Source organism: Tupaia chinensis, unplaced genomic scaffold, assembly GCF_000334495.1.
Source record: "Tupaia chinensis unplaced genomic scaffold, TupChi_1.0 Scaffold144952_1, whole genome shotgun sequence".
Classification (NCBI taxonomy): domain Eukaryota; kingdom Metazoa; phylum Chordata; class Mammalia; order Scandentia; family Tupaiidae; genus Tupaia; species Tupaia belangeri.
The window spans coordinates 3,803,481-3,818,408 of record NW_006204812.1 but is presented as its reverse complement, the minus strand read 5'-3'; the positions used below and the strand labels follow the sequence as shown (position 1 = coordinate 3,818,408).

Here is a 14,928-nt window from a genome sequence, read left to right as displayed (position 1 = left end):
GAGCCCCTGGGGTTCTTGCAGCAGCTAAGATAACGTCTGTAGGGAGCCGCCAGATCTGGACAAAGCACTAACAACCTTTAAAAGTAGATATGGTCTTGGGCCTGCAGGTGGTGTGGTGGCTAAAGTGCTGAACTCTCACATGGCCAACCATGGTTCGAGTCCTGGACCTGGTGGCTTGCTTTCTCACTCTTCCTTTCTGTCTGGCACTCTCTGGTCAAAATTGAATAATAATAATAAAGTTAAAAATATATACATCTTTTAAAAAAAGTAGATAAAGTCTTTGTACTGATGCTTCAGGGCAAGCAAAAGCTCTAACAAAGACATGGTCTACGTTCTGCACTGCAGGGCAGTGTAAATTAAAGGAAGCTGCGTGTGTCACCTAGCGGAGGCGAGGGAGACTTGTTCAGCACCACAGCATGCACGATTCTCTACCTCTGCAGTCGACAATAGTAAATGCCTGGCTTCTCCCTCCCCCAGTGCTGTATAAAAGAATAAATCTGAGAAGGCTCAGGGCTGTGGTGATCTTCATCAGAGATGCCCAATCCCCTTGATCCCCTCTTTTATCTACGTGTGTGTGTGTGTGTGTGTGTGTTCTTTCTAAATCCACTACTGCTTCCACTCCGGGTCCACATCCCTTGGCCTCCACGCCGAGGCAAATAAACGCCCACTGCCTTTCTGGGCTGTGTTGAAGCTCCCTTAGTTAGCAGTTCACGCACAGTGAGAGGATGCCTGGACACTGAGTTAACAGGCTTCCCAGCTAGGTCTACACGTCGATTTCTTTAGCGCGTCCTGAGCTGTGGTGCTGAGGCAGGAGAGAGTAACCAGAGAGGGCTGACGCAGACGCTCAGGGAGGAGAGAACAGCTTCCCTGCCCCACTTAGAAAAAATGAAAAGAGAAATTGCCATCCCTGCTTTCTCCACTTTTTCTTCCTTTCTCTGAAATAACTCCCACCAGGCCAGACTTTTTTGTTGGATTGTTAGATAGAAGCAAAGGACTGGTACGAGCATCCATCCAGTGGCTTACCGAGGGATCTAATTAGTGCCCTCACACGCAGGCCCCTAGTGCCCACTGGATTTCCCTGTTCTGCCTTATCGCCCTGTTTTTATCCCTTTTGGCTTTCCTGTGCTCAGGGCACAAACTGCTAGGTCCTCCAGTACATCTCTGTCTCCAGGGAGAATTTGGAACAGCTGCCAGCAGTAACAGGCCCTGCTGCTCCCCTCCCCGCAGGCTCAGACACCTCTGTCCCAACCTCGCAACATTAAAGCAAACCTGTTCTGTAATCCCAGCATTTCGTTTCGGTTATTTAAAACTCTTATCCCTCGAGGGGACACAAGTAGCTACAAAGCCTTAAAATTTCACTGCAGTCTTTCTGAGCAACTGTTTTTAGGAACTTTCCAAATTGCTATAGAAAGGGATTTGCCTGTTTTCTCTTTTCCTTTTGTCTCTAATTGGCTCAATTACCATTCCTGAGAAAGTAAGAATCAGACCCCCAAAGACTAGAGAAAGTGGCTGGGGACCCAGGCAAGAGCGCAATGCTTCCTGCCCACGGGAGGCTTGGGCAGTGGGAACAGAAGCACCGAAGCAGCGTTAGGTCCCGGCACGGCCTGGTTCACTCCTGGTGGGAGGAACAAGTAACTGCCTCCGAAGGTGGGCAGAGTGGAGCTCTCTCCTCACTTGGCTAATGGGCAAAGAGCCAGAAGCCGCCCCTCCCACAGGAAGTCAGGAGGCCAGCTAGCAACTAGTTTTATCTCTGTGCAATGGGGCTGCAGTGCCAGGCCGATCCAAGGCTCTGCTTTCCTCTGGTGAAGCAGCTGAGTCTGAGGCCTTGGGAGTCCACTGACGTATTCTCTTGAGTTCTGGTTTCTCCCTCGTTATGTGCTTTAGGAAAGTGGCAGAGGTGCTAGAACTGTCCTTTCCATTTTTTTTTCTTTTTAAAAAATTTGCTGAGGGTATGTGTGTTTGCTAGAGAGACAGTGAGGAGGAGGGAGAGAGAGAAGGCACTCCCCACGTTGTAACCCCTTCTCCTCCATCTATAATCCCTTCTCACACCAGGCACGCGTGCGTGTGCGTGTGTGTGTGTGTACGTGCCCACAATTCTGAGAGGAGGGACCAGTAGTTGGTGTAATGACTATGTTGCTGGACTCCCACGTAGTCGACAGCGGCTTGAGTCCCAGACCTGGTGGCTTAAACTCACGCTGAGCAACGTGTGCGTGCGTGCCCAGGATCCTGAGAGGAGAATGGAGGAGAAGGGATAGCGGAGTGACCATCCCCCCTGGGGGGTGATTTCTCTCTTTCTGTCACTTTGTCTCTCTCTGTCTTTCTGGCGAACGCATGCACCCTATAGCAAAAACCTCTTCCAAAAAAAGAAAAGACCCCAAGAGGAGAATGGAGGAGAGAGGATTGTGGGGTGGCTATCCCCCTAGAAGGGTGACTTTTCTTTTTCTATCTCTCTATCTCTCACTGTCTTTCTGGCAAGTGTACACGCCCTATTGCACACAATGAAGTGCTGCTGAGTTTGCCTCATCATGATGCCTACAGAAGAGCTCCCTTAGGATCTTACGGGGAGCGTGGCTGTGATCTATGGAATCGGGGTATCCCAGGGTCTCTGGACCACATATTTAATATCGCTAACGTCTTTCATGACAAAATAAAAATATCTGGGAGGGGGTGTGTTTGTGCATGGAGGGGTGTAGGCAAAAATCCTCTTCAAGTATTCCAAGGCGTATCTAGGCTATAACTAACTTTATAACAGTAATAAAGAGCACTTATTGAATGCTTAGTTCATGCCAGACACGCTTGTAAGGTCTGAATTACAAGGTCCGGATTATAGCAGTGCATTTCTGGAACGAGTGTATAAGGTTAGATACCCATTAAACCATTTCGACAAGGAAGCAAGGGGGCACAGTGAGGTCCAGTAACTGAGGCAGAGCCCCACAGCTAAGCAGGTGGAGGAGCTGGACTCGCACCGAGGCTGGAGCCTGGATAACTGGGCTCTCCTGTGCCCTTCCCCCTTCCCATCGTGCTCCATTAGAGAATTCAAGGGGGTGTTAAGGCAACTGCTAAAATGAAGCTCCGAAGGTCAAAATGATGGAGATAAAAACAAACCTATCTATTTCCAGGGATGATTATGACATTCTGGAAAGGCTTCAAATTAAACAGGCAGAACTAACACAATCTGTTTCGGGCCGAGGCTCGGCGGAAAGGCAGTGCTGGTTAGCTGGGCCAGGGAGCACGTCCCATGCTTCACTAAGCAGGACGCGTGCATGTCAGAAGGATTTGCATGCCCAGATCTGCAAACCATGGCACAGGGCTGTTCCCGAAGGCAACATGCACCTCTGGGCTAAGGCAGGCTAAGAAGGACGGGGAGAGCTGTAGCAGGGCTCCCTGTTCCTCAGGACATGCTGCCCCTCTCCCCAGCCACACGGCAGCCCTAGGTCTCTGAGCCAGAGGCAGCACCACCTTGCAGGCAGCCCCTCCGACCTTCAGCCCAAAGCTGTGCCTCATGCTCTCTCTCTGGGAACAATTTCAGACTCCTATGGCCTGACGGCGATGCTCAGATTCAGTCTGGCAGTAGCACACACCAGCTGTTTCCATAGGCCTGGGCCAAAGACGGTCACGGCAGTTTAGAATTTCCCTCCTAAGTGAGTTTTAAATGAAAACTTCACGTTTATACAGCAAACACGAATTCACTTTTCAGTGAACAAGACGTACATCCCCTTACAGTCTGCAGCAATGACAGAACAAGGGAAGGCTGACCTCCTACTTGCCTTGACACACCAGGTGCCTCATAAAGCGGAGCAGACCCCAGAGGCCCCAGGCACACTGGGATTGGGGTGGCGACAATGGAGCTGATCCTGTTCCCTTGGTTTAGTCTACCCCGGTTCTCACTCCCACTCTTCCCCCTGGCCCCCTGTCTTATTCACTGGCTCCTCTCTCCCTCTAGACCCTGGAGCTGGGTTCCCCAGTCATCCGTCGTCAGACGCCTTCTCTCCTTAGACTGCACGCTTCCTCAGGCTGTCCTGACCCACGCTCACGGCTTCAACTACACAGCCTCATCGCTCTCCAATCAAAATGCAGCCCAGATGCTAAGCCCAAGCCCACACAGGCAGCTCCTTGCCAGACACAGGTCCACCGATATCCCACGGAGATAACAAACACGGGTACCAAAATGAACTGCCTGCCCAACCACCTCCCACGACGTGCTGCTGCATGAAATGACCAGAGTCCTCCAGCACCGTCCTGTCACGTCCTGTCGGTAAACCGGGATAAGGATATGTGGCCTTACCACGTAAGGGTATGTGAGTAGTCTATTGCCACATTCAGAGGCTAAGACAGACCTCGATTCGTGACTTTCCTGACAATCCAGGACTCTGTGATAAATGCAATATTACGACTTTACACAGGGAGATGTGAGAGACAAAGGGAGGAGTATCTAACCCAGATCAGGGGCTGGGGAAGGCTTCTTGGAGATGACAATGAAGCCAAGTTTTAAAGGACAGGTAGAGGGGCCATAGGTGGTGTGGTAGTTAAGGTGCTGGACTCCCATATGGCTGACTGTGGTTCAAGTCCTGGACTGGCTGGCCTGAAAATCACGCTGGGTATGTGTGTTGTGTATGCCCAAACTCTGTATAGGTGACAAAATATAGGTGATACTAATATTATGGTTTGTTGCCGGTATTCATAACCGAAGGAAATACTTAATAATAGTTAGAAGTTAACAAAGGAGGAAGGAATTGCTGTGGGGCCATCCACCCCCTCTACCCCCAGGGGGTCATTTCTCACTTTCCCTCTTTCTGTCCCTCTCTGGTAAGTGTATACACCCTATGGCAAAAACCTTAATTTTTTTTTTTAAAGGACAAGTAGATGTCAGGTGAAAAACAACATAACCTATGATGCTGTAAACCACGGTACATTCTTTTTTTGAGGGGGAGAGATTTTTTATTATAGGGTATGTGCACTCACCAGAGAGACAGAAAGAGACAGAGAGACAAAAAGTGAGAAATCACCTCCCAGGGGGATGACCATACCACAATCCCTTCTCCTTCATTCTCCTCTTGGGATTTTGGGCACACATACACCTGGAGTGTTTTAAGCCTCTGCACCCAGGACTCAAACCATGGTTGACTACGTGCAAGTCCAGCAATGTACCCATTAAACCATCTGCTGGCCCCAACCATAGTATTGCTTTTAGAAACACCTTTGGATACATTTGCTCCATGAAGGAGAAATAGCTTTAATTGGTGTTGAAGCACTGCAGATCAACTGTTCAATATTGTGTATAAAATCTCTTGATCTCAGAAGGAAGACAGTCAGGGTTAAAAAGGCCCATTTTCCTCAAGGATATAAATGAACTCTTATCAAGTAAATAATGGAAATCTAGTTGTGGATTTTCAAATATAAGATATTTTTAATTCATTTATTCATTCATTTATTTAAAAATTTTGACTAGACACACACACACACACACACACACACACACAGCAAGAGAGAGAAAGGGAAGGTGAGACAGCAAGCCACCAGGTCTGGGACTCGAACAATGGTCGGCCCTGTGGGAATGTCCAGTGTCTTAACCACCATGGCATCTGCTGGTCCTCGTATTAAAGTTTTCTAAAGGAGGAAGAAGATTCACAACTGCATCTGCATGATAGAGTAGCAAGACTAATTTTAGACTAACTTCCCTGAGATCTCCTGGCTAGATAATACAAAGATATGTTTTTCAGAATGTTTTTTTTCCTTAATAATTAAAAAATATATTTATATACTTTACCTTACTTTGACCAGAGAGGGACAGAGTGAGAGAGAGAGGGAGAAGGAAAGTGAGAAAGCAAGCCAACAGGCCCGGGACTAGAACTATGGTCAGTCATGTGGGAGTCCAGTACCCTTAACCACCATGCCACCTGCTGGCCCCCAGAACTGTTTTAATTCAGTAAATGAGATATGATGATTTTTGTGACAAAACGTATTGCTCAAAAACTTCACTGCGGACAGCTCTGGCTAGCTATAAAGTTTCTGAATTACTTCATTTGGGTGGAAATAAGGCAGAGTATCCTTGACTAGAGTTTCTAAAATAGAGATATTTCTGATCTTGGGGACTGACTTTCAACTTCGAATAATTATCAGAAGTGTCTGGAAGGCAGGAGGCAATGACCACCATCTTCCTAGATCTATGTGTCCTTTTAAGATTCCTAATTTCTCAAGCAGACTAGGACATGTTACGTGGATTCAACTTTAATTTTTTTTTTGAGAGGTTTTTGCTATAGGGCACGTGTGCTCTCCAGCAAGACAGAGAGAGACAGAGAGACAGAAAACAAGAAATCACCCCCCAGGGGGGATGGCCACGCCACAATATCTTCTCCTCCATTCTCCTCTCGGGATCCTGGGCACGCATGCATACGCGCCCGGTGTGAGTTTAAGCCACCAGGTCCAGTACTTGAACCATGGTTGACTACATGGGAGTCCAGTGACATAGCCATTATGCTAACTGCTGGTCCCCGTGGATTCAACTTTTACCAATATTAAATGACAGCATGTTTCCTCTTTTTTATTACAAAAACAAGAAGTTGCAATAAACTTCCTGTCTCTCTGTACCTAGTTTCACTTAGGGATTAGAATTGTATCATTTTAGTGGAGCACTCAAATTTAGCTGGTAGAAGAGATCATCGATGAACTGAAAGGTAGTTTTGCATCATGAAACTAGTGCCTTGTTTCCTCATCTTCTATAAGCACATTTAACACTATCTTAAAAACAAAACTTCCCTGGAGTTGGAAAAGCCTATTCCTGTGACTGTGGGTTAAAGTAACCTTGAAGTGTCTACCATCTACCATCTTACCCCATATTTCTTCCATGATTGTTTCAGTAAGTTCACAGCCCTGATGCAGTTACTGTGAACAGACCCATATCTGGGAATGATTACACTTGCATATGGATTTAACTTAGGACAGGGATAAGTTAGCGCCTTTCTTTGACCTCTTTCTGAGCACAACATACAAACAGAATCCAGAAATGATGAGTATTTTATAGCAGCTGGCTTCCACAGGTGGTAACACGGGTTCTGACACATGATGGGGCCAGGCATTCAGCAAGTGTGAATTTTGGAAGTGAGCATCTGCCAGTCTTATTATTAACTGGGAGTCAAGTTGTTTTTATGAACTTCTAACCTGGAGAACTTAAATGCATTTTTGAAACAGATTCACTTATAATTTAAGTAAAAAATATTGTTTTTATTTTACTTTCACATCCTTCAATGACTGGAAGCAGTTGAAAGCTCTGGAGAGAGGGTCCTCCTGGGGGCCCCGACCTTCTCTACACAGCTAGTGAGGGTTCCCTTCTGGTTTTAAAATTTCCATCTCTAGCCAATTGAAATATGATGATCTGTGTGGCCATAAGACAAACACAAATCAGCATTTTCTTTCTTTCTTTTTTTTTTTTCTTCTGGCTTCCTTCCTTCCTTTCTTTCTGAGATTTTTTGCTATAAGGCGTGTGTGCTCACTGGAGAGACAGAGAGTGAGAAATCAGCTGCCGGGGGACGGCCACACCACAATCCCTTATCCTCCATCTATTCCTGGGATTTTGGACATGCATACACATGCACCTGGCATGAGTTTTAAGCTGCCAGGTCCAGGATTTGAACCATGGTCAACTACGTGGGTTCTAGAGATATAACCATTATGCCATCTGCTGGTCCCCAAATCAGCATTTTCAAAAGTCCTCCATTAGTGAATTTTTTTTTTTTTTGAGAGGTTTTTGCTACAGGGTGTGCGCACTCGCCAGAAAGACAGAGAGAGACAGAAAGACAGAAAGCTGAGAAATCACCCCCTGGGGGGATGGTCAGGCTGCAATCCCTTCTTCTCCAGTCTCTCGGGATCTTGGGCATGCACGCACATGCACCCGGCATGAGTTTAAGCCACCAGGTCCAGGACTCAAACTGCAGTCAGCTACATGGGAGTCCAGCGACATAGCCATTATGCTAACTGCTGGTCCCCTGAGTGAATATTTTTAATGTTCTGAAAATATCTTTTTTTCCCCCCAGAGAGATTTTTACTATAGTGCTCGCCAGAGAGACAGAGGGAGACACAGAGAGAGAAGGTGAGAAATCATCTGCTGGGGGCAATGGCCACACCACAATCCCTTCTCGTCCACTCTCCTCCCGGGATCTTGGGTATGCGTGCACAAACACTCAGTGTGAGTTTCAAGCTTCCAGGTCTGGGACTTGAACCATGGTCACCTTTGTGGGAGTCCAGTGACAAAACATTATGCCATCTGTCAGTCCCTGAAAATATCTTTTTAAAGAACATACACATTTCTTGCTTTAAGAGAACTGTTTTAGCAGGTTATAAAAATATGTATCAGCACAAAGGAAGTTTAAATCAAATGTCTCAGTTTATGAAGAGATTCTAAACCCTGTAGAGCATATAAGATTTTTCTCGCACATTGTAGGTTCCTGGGTTCTATAAGAATTGGACACTTGGGACCAGTGGATGGTGTAATGGTTATGTTGCTGGACTCCCACATAGCTGACCATGGTTCAAGGTCCAGACCTGGCAGCTTAAAAAACTCATGCCAGGCGTGTATGCATGTGTTCCCAAGATCTCGAGAGGCGGAGAAGGGATTGTGACCTGGCCATCCCCCTGGGGAGTGATTTTTCTCTCTCTGTCTCTCTGTGTCTCTCCGACAAGCACATAAGACCTATAGCAAAAATCTCTCTATAAAAAGAAAAAACAAAAGAATGGTACACTTGGCAGGGGTCATGTCACTGCACCCAACAGGCATCACAGTTTGGCAATGACTGTAGAGCTCAAGATTAGTGTTGTCCAACAGAAGGATAAAGCAAGACATACGCAATGTAAAAAATTCCTATTAACTCTACTACAATGTACAAAGGAATGGGAAAAGTTACTTTAAATAATGTATGTATATTAACATATCTAAATATTATCATTTTAAGATACAATCAATATAAACTATTAATGATATATTTTACTTTATTTCCTGGTATTCAACTTTTGGAATCCGATGTGTATTTCATACTTAGAGCACATTTCAGGTCAGACGACCACTCGAAACCACATGTGGTGAGTGGCTGTCATAGCAGACAGTGGAGCTCTGTCCTACTTGGATGGACAGACAGAAAAATGCCACAGAACCACAGCTACCCAAACTCTAGGAGGCTTACACATATTCTAAATGAGAGGATACGGTTTCGGAGACTTGGCCTCCAAATATGTTTGTGCAGGATTCTAGTTTTCGAAGGAGTCACTCGACAAATACTGAGTATTTCAGAAAACTGAAATGTGTTGGAGAATAGCAAAGACAGGCCCATTAGTCATCAGGTCATATGTAATGTTACTTCTTCTCTATTGTTTTATTTATATTTCAATACAACTCATTTATTTTGTAAATATTACTAACAGTCTTCTGAGTACTAGTCCTGGAGAGGCTGAAATGTATTGACAAAACAGTAAAGTATTGATTCTAAAAAACACATGCAACAAAAACAGGTGGTAAAAGATATTTAAGTAATTATGTAATCAGGTTTACTGACATTCTGCTATGACTTGGATAAAGGTTGTCCCCCAGAGGTTCATGTTTTGAAATATGGTCTTCTGGGTAATGGCATTGGGAGGGGTGAGACTTTTTACAAGGGAGGCCTAGGCAAGGTCATGGTGGGATCACCCTCATAAGGGGATTACGGCTTTGTCTTGAGACTGAGCTAGTTCTAACTCGTGAGAAAGCATGAGTTCCTGTGAGAGTGGGTTGTTATAAAAGGAAGATGGGTGCCCTTAGATCTCTCTGCCCATATCCTCTCAGCTTCTGTCGGCCATCTGGTGATGCAGTACCAGAAGCCAGCCAGCTGCCAGTACCACATCTTTGGATTTGCCAGCCACCAGAACTGTAAGTCAAATAAGCCTCTATTCTTGGGACCAGCAGATAGCGTAATGGCTCTGTCGCTGGACTCCCATGTAGTGGACCGTGGTTTGAGTCTTGGACCCGGTGGCTTAAACTCATGCTGGCTGTGTGTGCGTACATGTGCGTATGTGCCCTGTATCCCGAAAGGAAAATGGAGGAGAAGGGATTGCGGTGTGGCCATCCCCCTGGGGAGTGATTTCTTGCTTTCTGTCTCTCTCTGTCTTTCTGGCAGGTGCACACACCCTACAGGAAAAACCTCTCTGAAAAATAAACAAATAAATAAAATAAACTTCTCTTCTTTATCAATCACCCAGTCTCAGGTATTTCTGTTAGCGACAAAATAACAGCACTAAGACACTATATAACTAAGGACACCAGTACATTTTACTAGAAGTAGAACACTATCTGAATCTACAAACCCTTGAAGTCTTTCTGATTCTAACAAATTCTAGTCCTTCATCCTCAGTAAATATTTACGCCCACCTACCCTTACAGCAATAAAATAAGTACCTTAGACAAATGTTCCTTTATGGTTTCATTGTCTCTCTTCACTATCTTCATCATTTCTTGGCCCCCAAGGTAAGCAGCATTAGCTGTATTGAAAAAATAAAAAGTCAAAGGGTTAGAACATATGTAAGAAAAAAAAACATCAAGTTAATTTAAATTCGTGCTCCTCCTTTTTCTTTTGGAAATTGAGATATTTCACGTGAGATATTTGTGAGACAATACACACAGTCTCTGGGAACAAGGACGTGTCTTATGAAAGAAATTTCTTTCAACGTTACTTGGCTTCACAATAGCAAAGCTTAGGGTTCTGATTGCCTAAAGTCAGAAACCACTGCAAATAAGGTGTAATTGTACCTGTCAATATGTGTCATTATGATTTAAGGATTAAAAGCACAAATGGTCACAGATAAATGATATACACAGGGAAAACTGCACCCAGCTACTGACATAAAACTATACTGACAATTAAAAAAAAATGAAAACTAAAAAGAAAATTTATTTACTTCTAAAAGTTCATTTATGTCTCCCATGAGTGCACATGCAAGAGGGAGAGGGAGGGAGGGAGAGAGAGAGAGAGAGAGAGCGCGTGCGTGCGTGCGCACTAAAGAAAGAGAGACATAGCACCCCATGGGGTCTTCAATGCCACAGTCCATTTCAGGTTCAGCCAGCTATTACTTAAATAATACACTTACTTTTTTATGCATATATGTTTTTATTTTGAAAAATATTTTTGTTTCCTAATTCTTTGAAAGAAATGTAACCTTTTTTATTGAGTCCTTGAAGGCTTGTTAGACTTGCTTATTCTGTAGAGTATAAATGAGAGGGTTCATCAGAAGGGAAACAGGTGTTGAGCAATGACACCACCTTATTAATGGCCACTCCCTCCTTTGCTGGTTGGATACAGATGAAAATACAACTTCCATAGGAGTTAGATACTACAATCATGTGGGAAGAATAAGAGGAGAAAGCCTTTTTTCTTTGCTGAGCAGAAGGGAGTCTGAAAGTAGTCTTGATGATGTATATGCAGGACATAGTTACAGGCTAGTGTGAATATGAGGGTGATCAAAACGAGTACAGCTATGATCAAAACGAGCTGTTCTACACATTGTGTGTCTGAGCGTATACTCTTGAGAAGAGAATATGCAACACAGCCAAAAAGGTCAACGATACTGGAACTACAGGAATTAGCTGAACGTCCACGCTCAGTGGTGGGAACAAAATAATTAGACCAAGTAGCTAACGGAAAAGAAAAAGAATGGTGCATACCTTTTCTTTCCTTTTTTCAGTGTTTATATTGCTATTATTTCTAGTTATTCACTGTAGAGCTATGGGATCACATTTCTGTTTTCTAATATCCCACCCTCCTCCAATATTTGTCTTTGCTATACATACCCTGTCCGCCACTGTCCACCCAATTAGATATTCTTTTGGGTCCCTTTATTTTTGGAGACCTCCTTTCCAAGGCCCTTAGACCTTCCACCCTAACCTGCACTTCTGTCAACTTAAAAGTTTCCTTTCACTCCTTTTTCAGTTTTTCCCACTGTTTTCTGAGTCTAAGTTAATTAACTCATTTATTTGTTCAAAGATTATTGAAGACCTACTATATGCCAGGCAGTGTTGTAGGCACTGAAGACAGAGCAACGAACAGGTCAGAGAAACTGCCTATTACTGAACTTCACGTTTTAGTGTTGGGGGTAGGTGAATCCAGACAGACATATATAGTAAGTAGTGAACAAATGTTATGGAGAAACAAAATAGTTAAGGAGATAGTGCAGTGACTGTGGGGGCCTATCTTGTAGAAGTCCACTGAAAAGGCCTCTCTGATAAGAGATGCTTGAACAGAGACCTGAATGAAATGAAGAAGCAGGCCATGCAGATCCCTGGAGAAGAATTCCAGACAAAGAAAACAGGGTGGGAGATGGCTTGTGGTGTCAGAGGAACAACAGGAGACCAATGTGGCTGCCAAGGATTAAGTGGGTGGGGAAGGGGTAGGAGATGAGGTTGGAGAGGAGCTAGGAGCCAAGGTCCTATTCTGTTCTCATTTGTGATTTCCTCCATTGTTTCAGGGGAGCTTATCTTTAGGTGACTTCCTAAGGAAAGCATATTAGAGAAAAAAGTTCTGGAGTTTTTGCATGTCTAAAAAAGTTTTTTTTTTTTTTTAATCTTTGCCATTCTGACTGGGGTTAAGGGGTATCTTGTTGTGGTTTTGAAATAATAAATGATAAATGCTGACGGGGATGTAGTGAAAGGGGATCCCTCCTACACTGCTGGTGGGAATGGAAATTGGTCCAGTCACTGTGGAGAACCTCACAATATGGAGGTTCCTCAGAGACCTACAAGTAGAACTATCATAGGATCCAACAATTCCATTCCTGGGTTTCTACCCAGAGGACAGGCAAATGCTCAGTTGGAAAAGTGCTTGCGCATCTATGTTTATTACAGCATTATTCACAATTGCTAAGTCATGGAACCAATTCAAATGCCCACGAAGCGATGAACGGATTGGAAAAGTGTGGCACACATACTCTATGGAATACTACTCAGCCATAAAAAACAACTCTGGCATTTGATAGAAAGTGGATGTATATGGAAGATTTACTACTGAGTGAAGCAAGCCAGGCTATGAAAGAGAGACATGGTATGTCTCCACTTAACAAATACTAAATGTCCACATTCTATGGTGGAAATTGAGAGATTAGTGAACATAGAAGCATTGAAAATGGTTATAGATTCTGGAGACAATGTGGAAAGAAGATGGGAGAAGGGGCAGAGTATAAGGAAATAAATTGAGGAAAATAGAGAGGCATGACATTTATTGGACACAGAAATGGATTATTATTTGTTGATGATAACGTATTGTGTATCCTCAGTTGGACCGGTGTCCATGTTGGGTAAATTCATCTTATAAGCAAAGTGCTGTATAGTGATCAAATGTATAAAACAAACTATATATATATATATACTATATATATATATATAACTATACATAGAGTTATATATATACTATATATACTAGTGTATATATATATATAAAAGAAGAAGAAATAGTGACCATTACTACAGGCCAATTCTATAGAATCCATGTTATATGTATGGTCTTAATTTCTTAGGGCAGATCCCATCAGATATTATTCAACAACAGACTTCCCTGGTATTGTTGCTTTTGTGTATATCTGCATTCTGCTGAGGAAATGATCCTCATCAGAGAATCAAGAGTAAAGGAAAATACCCTTGAGCTTTTCTGTCTCCTCCAGGAGAGAGAAAGCAACCACAATTATCTCCATTGTTATGTATAAATTGACTTTAAGCTTTCTTCTGTAAAGTAACACTTATCAGAAAACAAATTTCTGGAGGGACCAGCAGTTAGTGTAATGGCTCTGTTGCTGGACTCCCACATAGTTGACCGCGGTTCGAGTCCTGGACCCGGTGGGTTACACTCATGCCCGGCGTGTGTGCGTGTGTGCCCAAGATCCTGAGAGGAGAATGGAGGAGAAGGGATTGCGGTGTGGCCATCCCCTCTGGGGGGGGGTGATTTCTCACTTTCTGTCTCTGTCTCTCTGTGTCTGTCTGGCGAGTGCATGCGCCCTATAGCAAAAACCTCTCCAAAAAATAAATAAATAAATAAATAAAAACAAATTTCTGGGAAAGAAAAGAAAAACAGAGAAATACTGAAAATTCAGAATACAAAAAATACTGAAAATTCAGAATACCAGTAAGGATTGAGTGAAAGCTACTTAGTCTTTATTATCCTTAATGTGGTAAAAATTATTACAGACGTGTAATGCTACATTCTATGGGTGATCATCAAACAAGGATGGGATAAGCAAGATTCTTCACTGTTTAAAAAACAAAAAAAATACATATAAAAAAAATATGGCACATATACACTATGAAATACTACTCAGCCATGAAGAACAATGAGACCCAGGCATGTGATAGAAAGTGGACAAATATGGAAGATTCACTGCTAAGCAATGCAAGCCAGACTATGAAAGAGAGGCATCTGCATGTCCCCACTAGATATATCCTGAATGTTGGCACTCCATGGCAGCGACCGAGAGACTGGAAGATATAAAGGCATGGAGAGCAACCGTGGATACCAGAGACAGTGTGGCAGGAGGGTGGGAAATGGGGGAGGGTGAGAGGGAGGGAATCAAGGGGGAAAAGAAAGAAGCGAAATATTTATGGGACATGAAAATGGAAAATTACCTGTTGATGATAATATGTGTGGTAAAACCTTTGGTTGAACCAAATACAATGTATTCACGATGGGAAAATTAATTTTGTATGCTGTAATGATACACAGTGATGAAATGTATTAAAATAATTTTTAAAAATTAACTAAGTTATGTACTAAAAGAAAAAATTGGTTTTGGTCCATAATAAGCAAAGATGGAAACAATCTGAATGCCCATCAATCGATGATCAGAAAAATAAAATGTGGTAATGCCACACAATGAAATATTATTCAGTAATAAAAAGTAACAAGTACTGATACATGCTAGAACACAAAG

General features: G+C 43.4%; 1 protein-coding gene across 3 annotated transcripts in view; it reads right to left on the bottom strand.

Moving 5' to 3' along the window:
* Window positions 1-14,928, bottom strand: part of LDAH (lipid droplet associated hydrolase) — a 115,345-nt gene that overhangs the window by 21,836 nt on the left and 78,581 nt on the right. For all 3 annotated transcript variants that reach the window (XM_006167660.3, XM_006167661.3, XM_006167662.3), the window contains one exon: window positions 10,418-10,500. In XM_006167660.3, coding sequence (XP_006167722.1) covers window positions 10,418-10,500 — 83 coding nt within the window. The remainder of the gene's footprint in view (window positions 1-10,417; window positions 10,501-14,928) is intronic.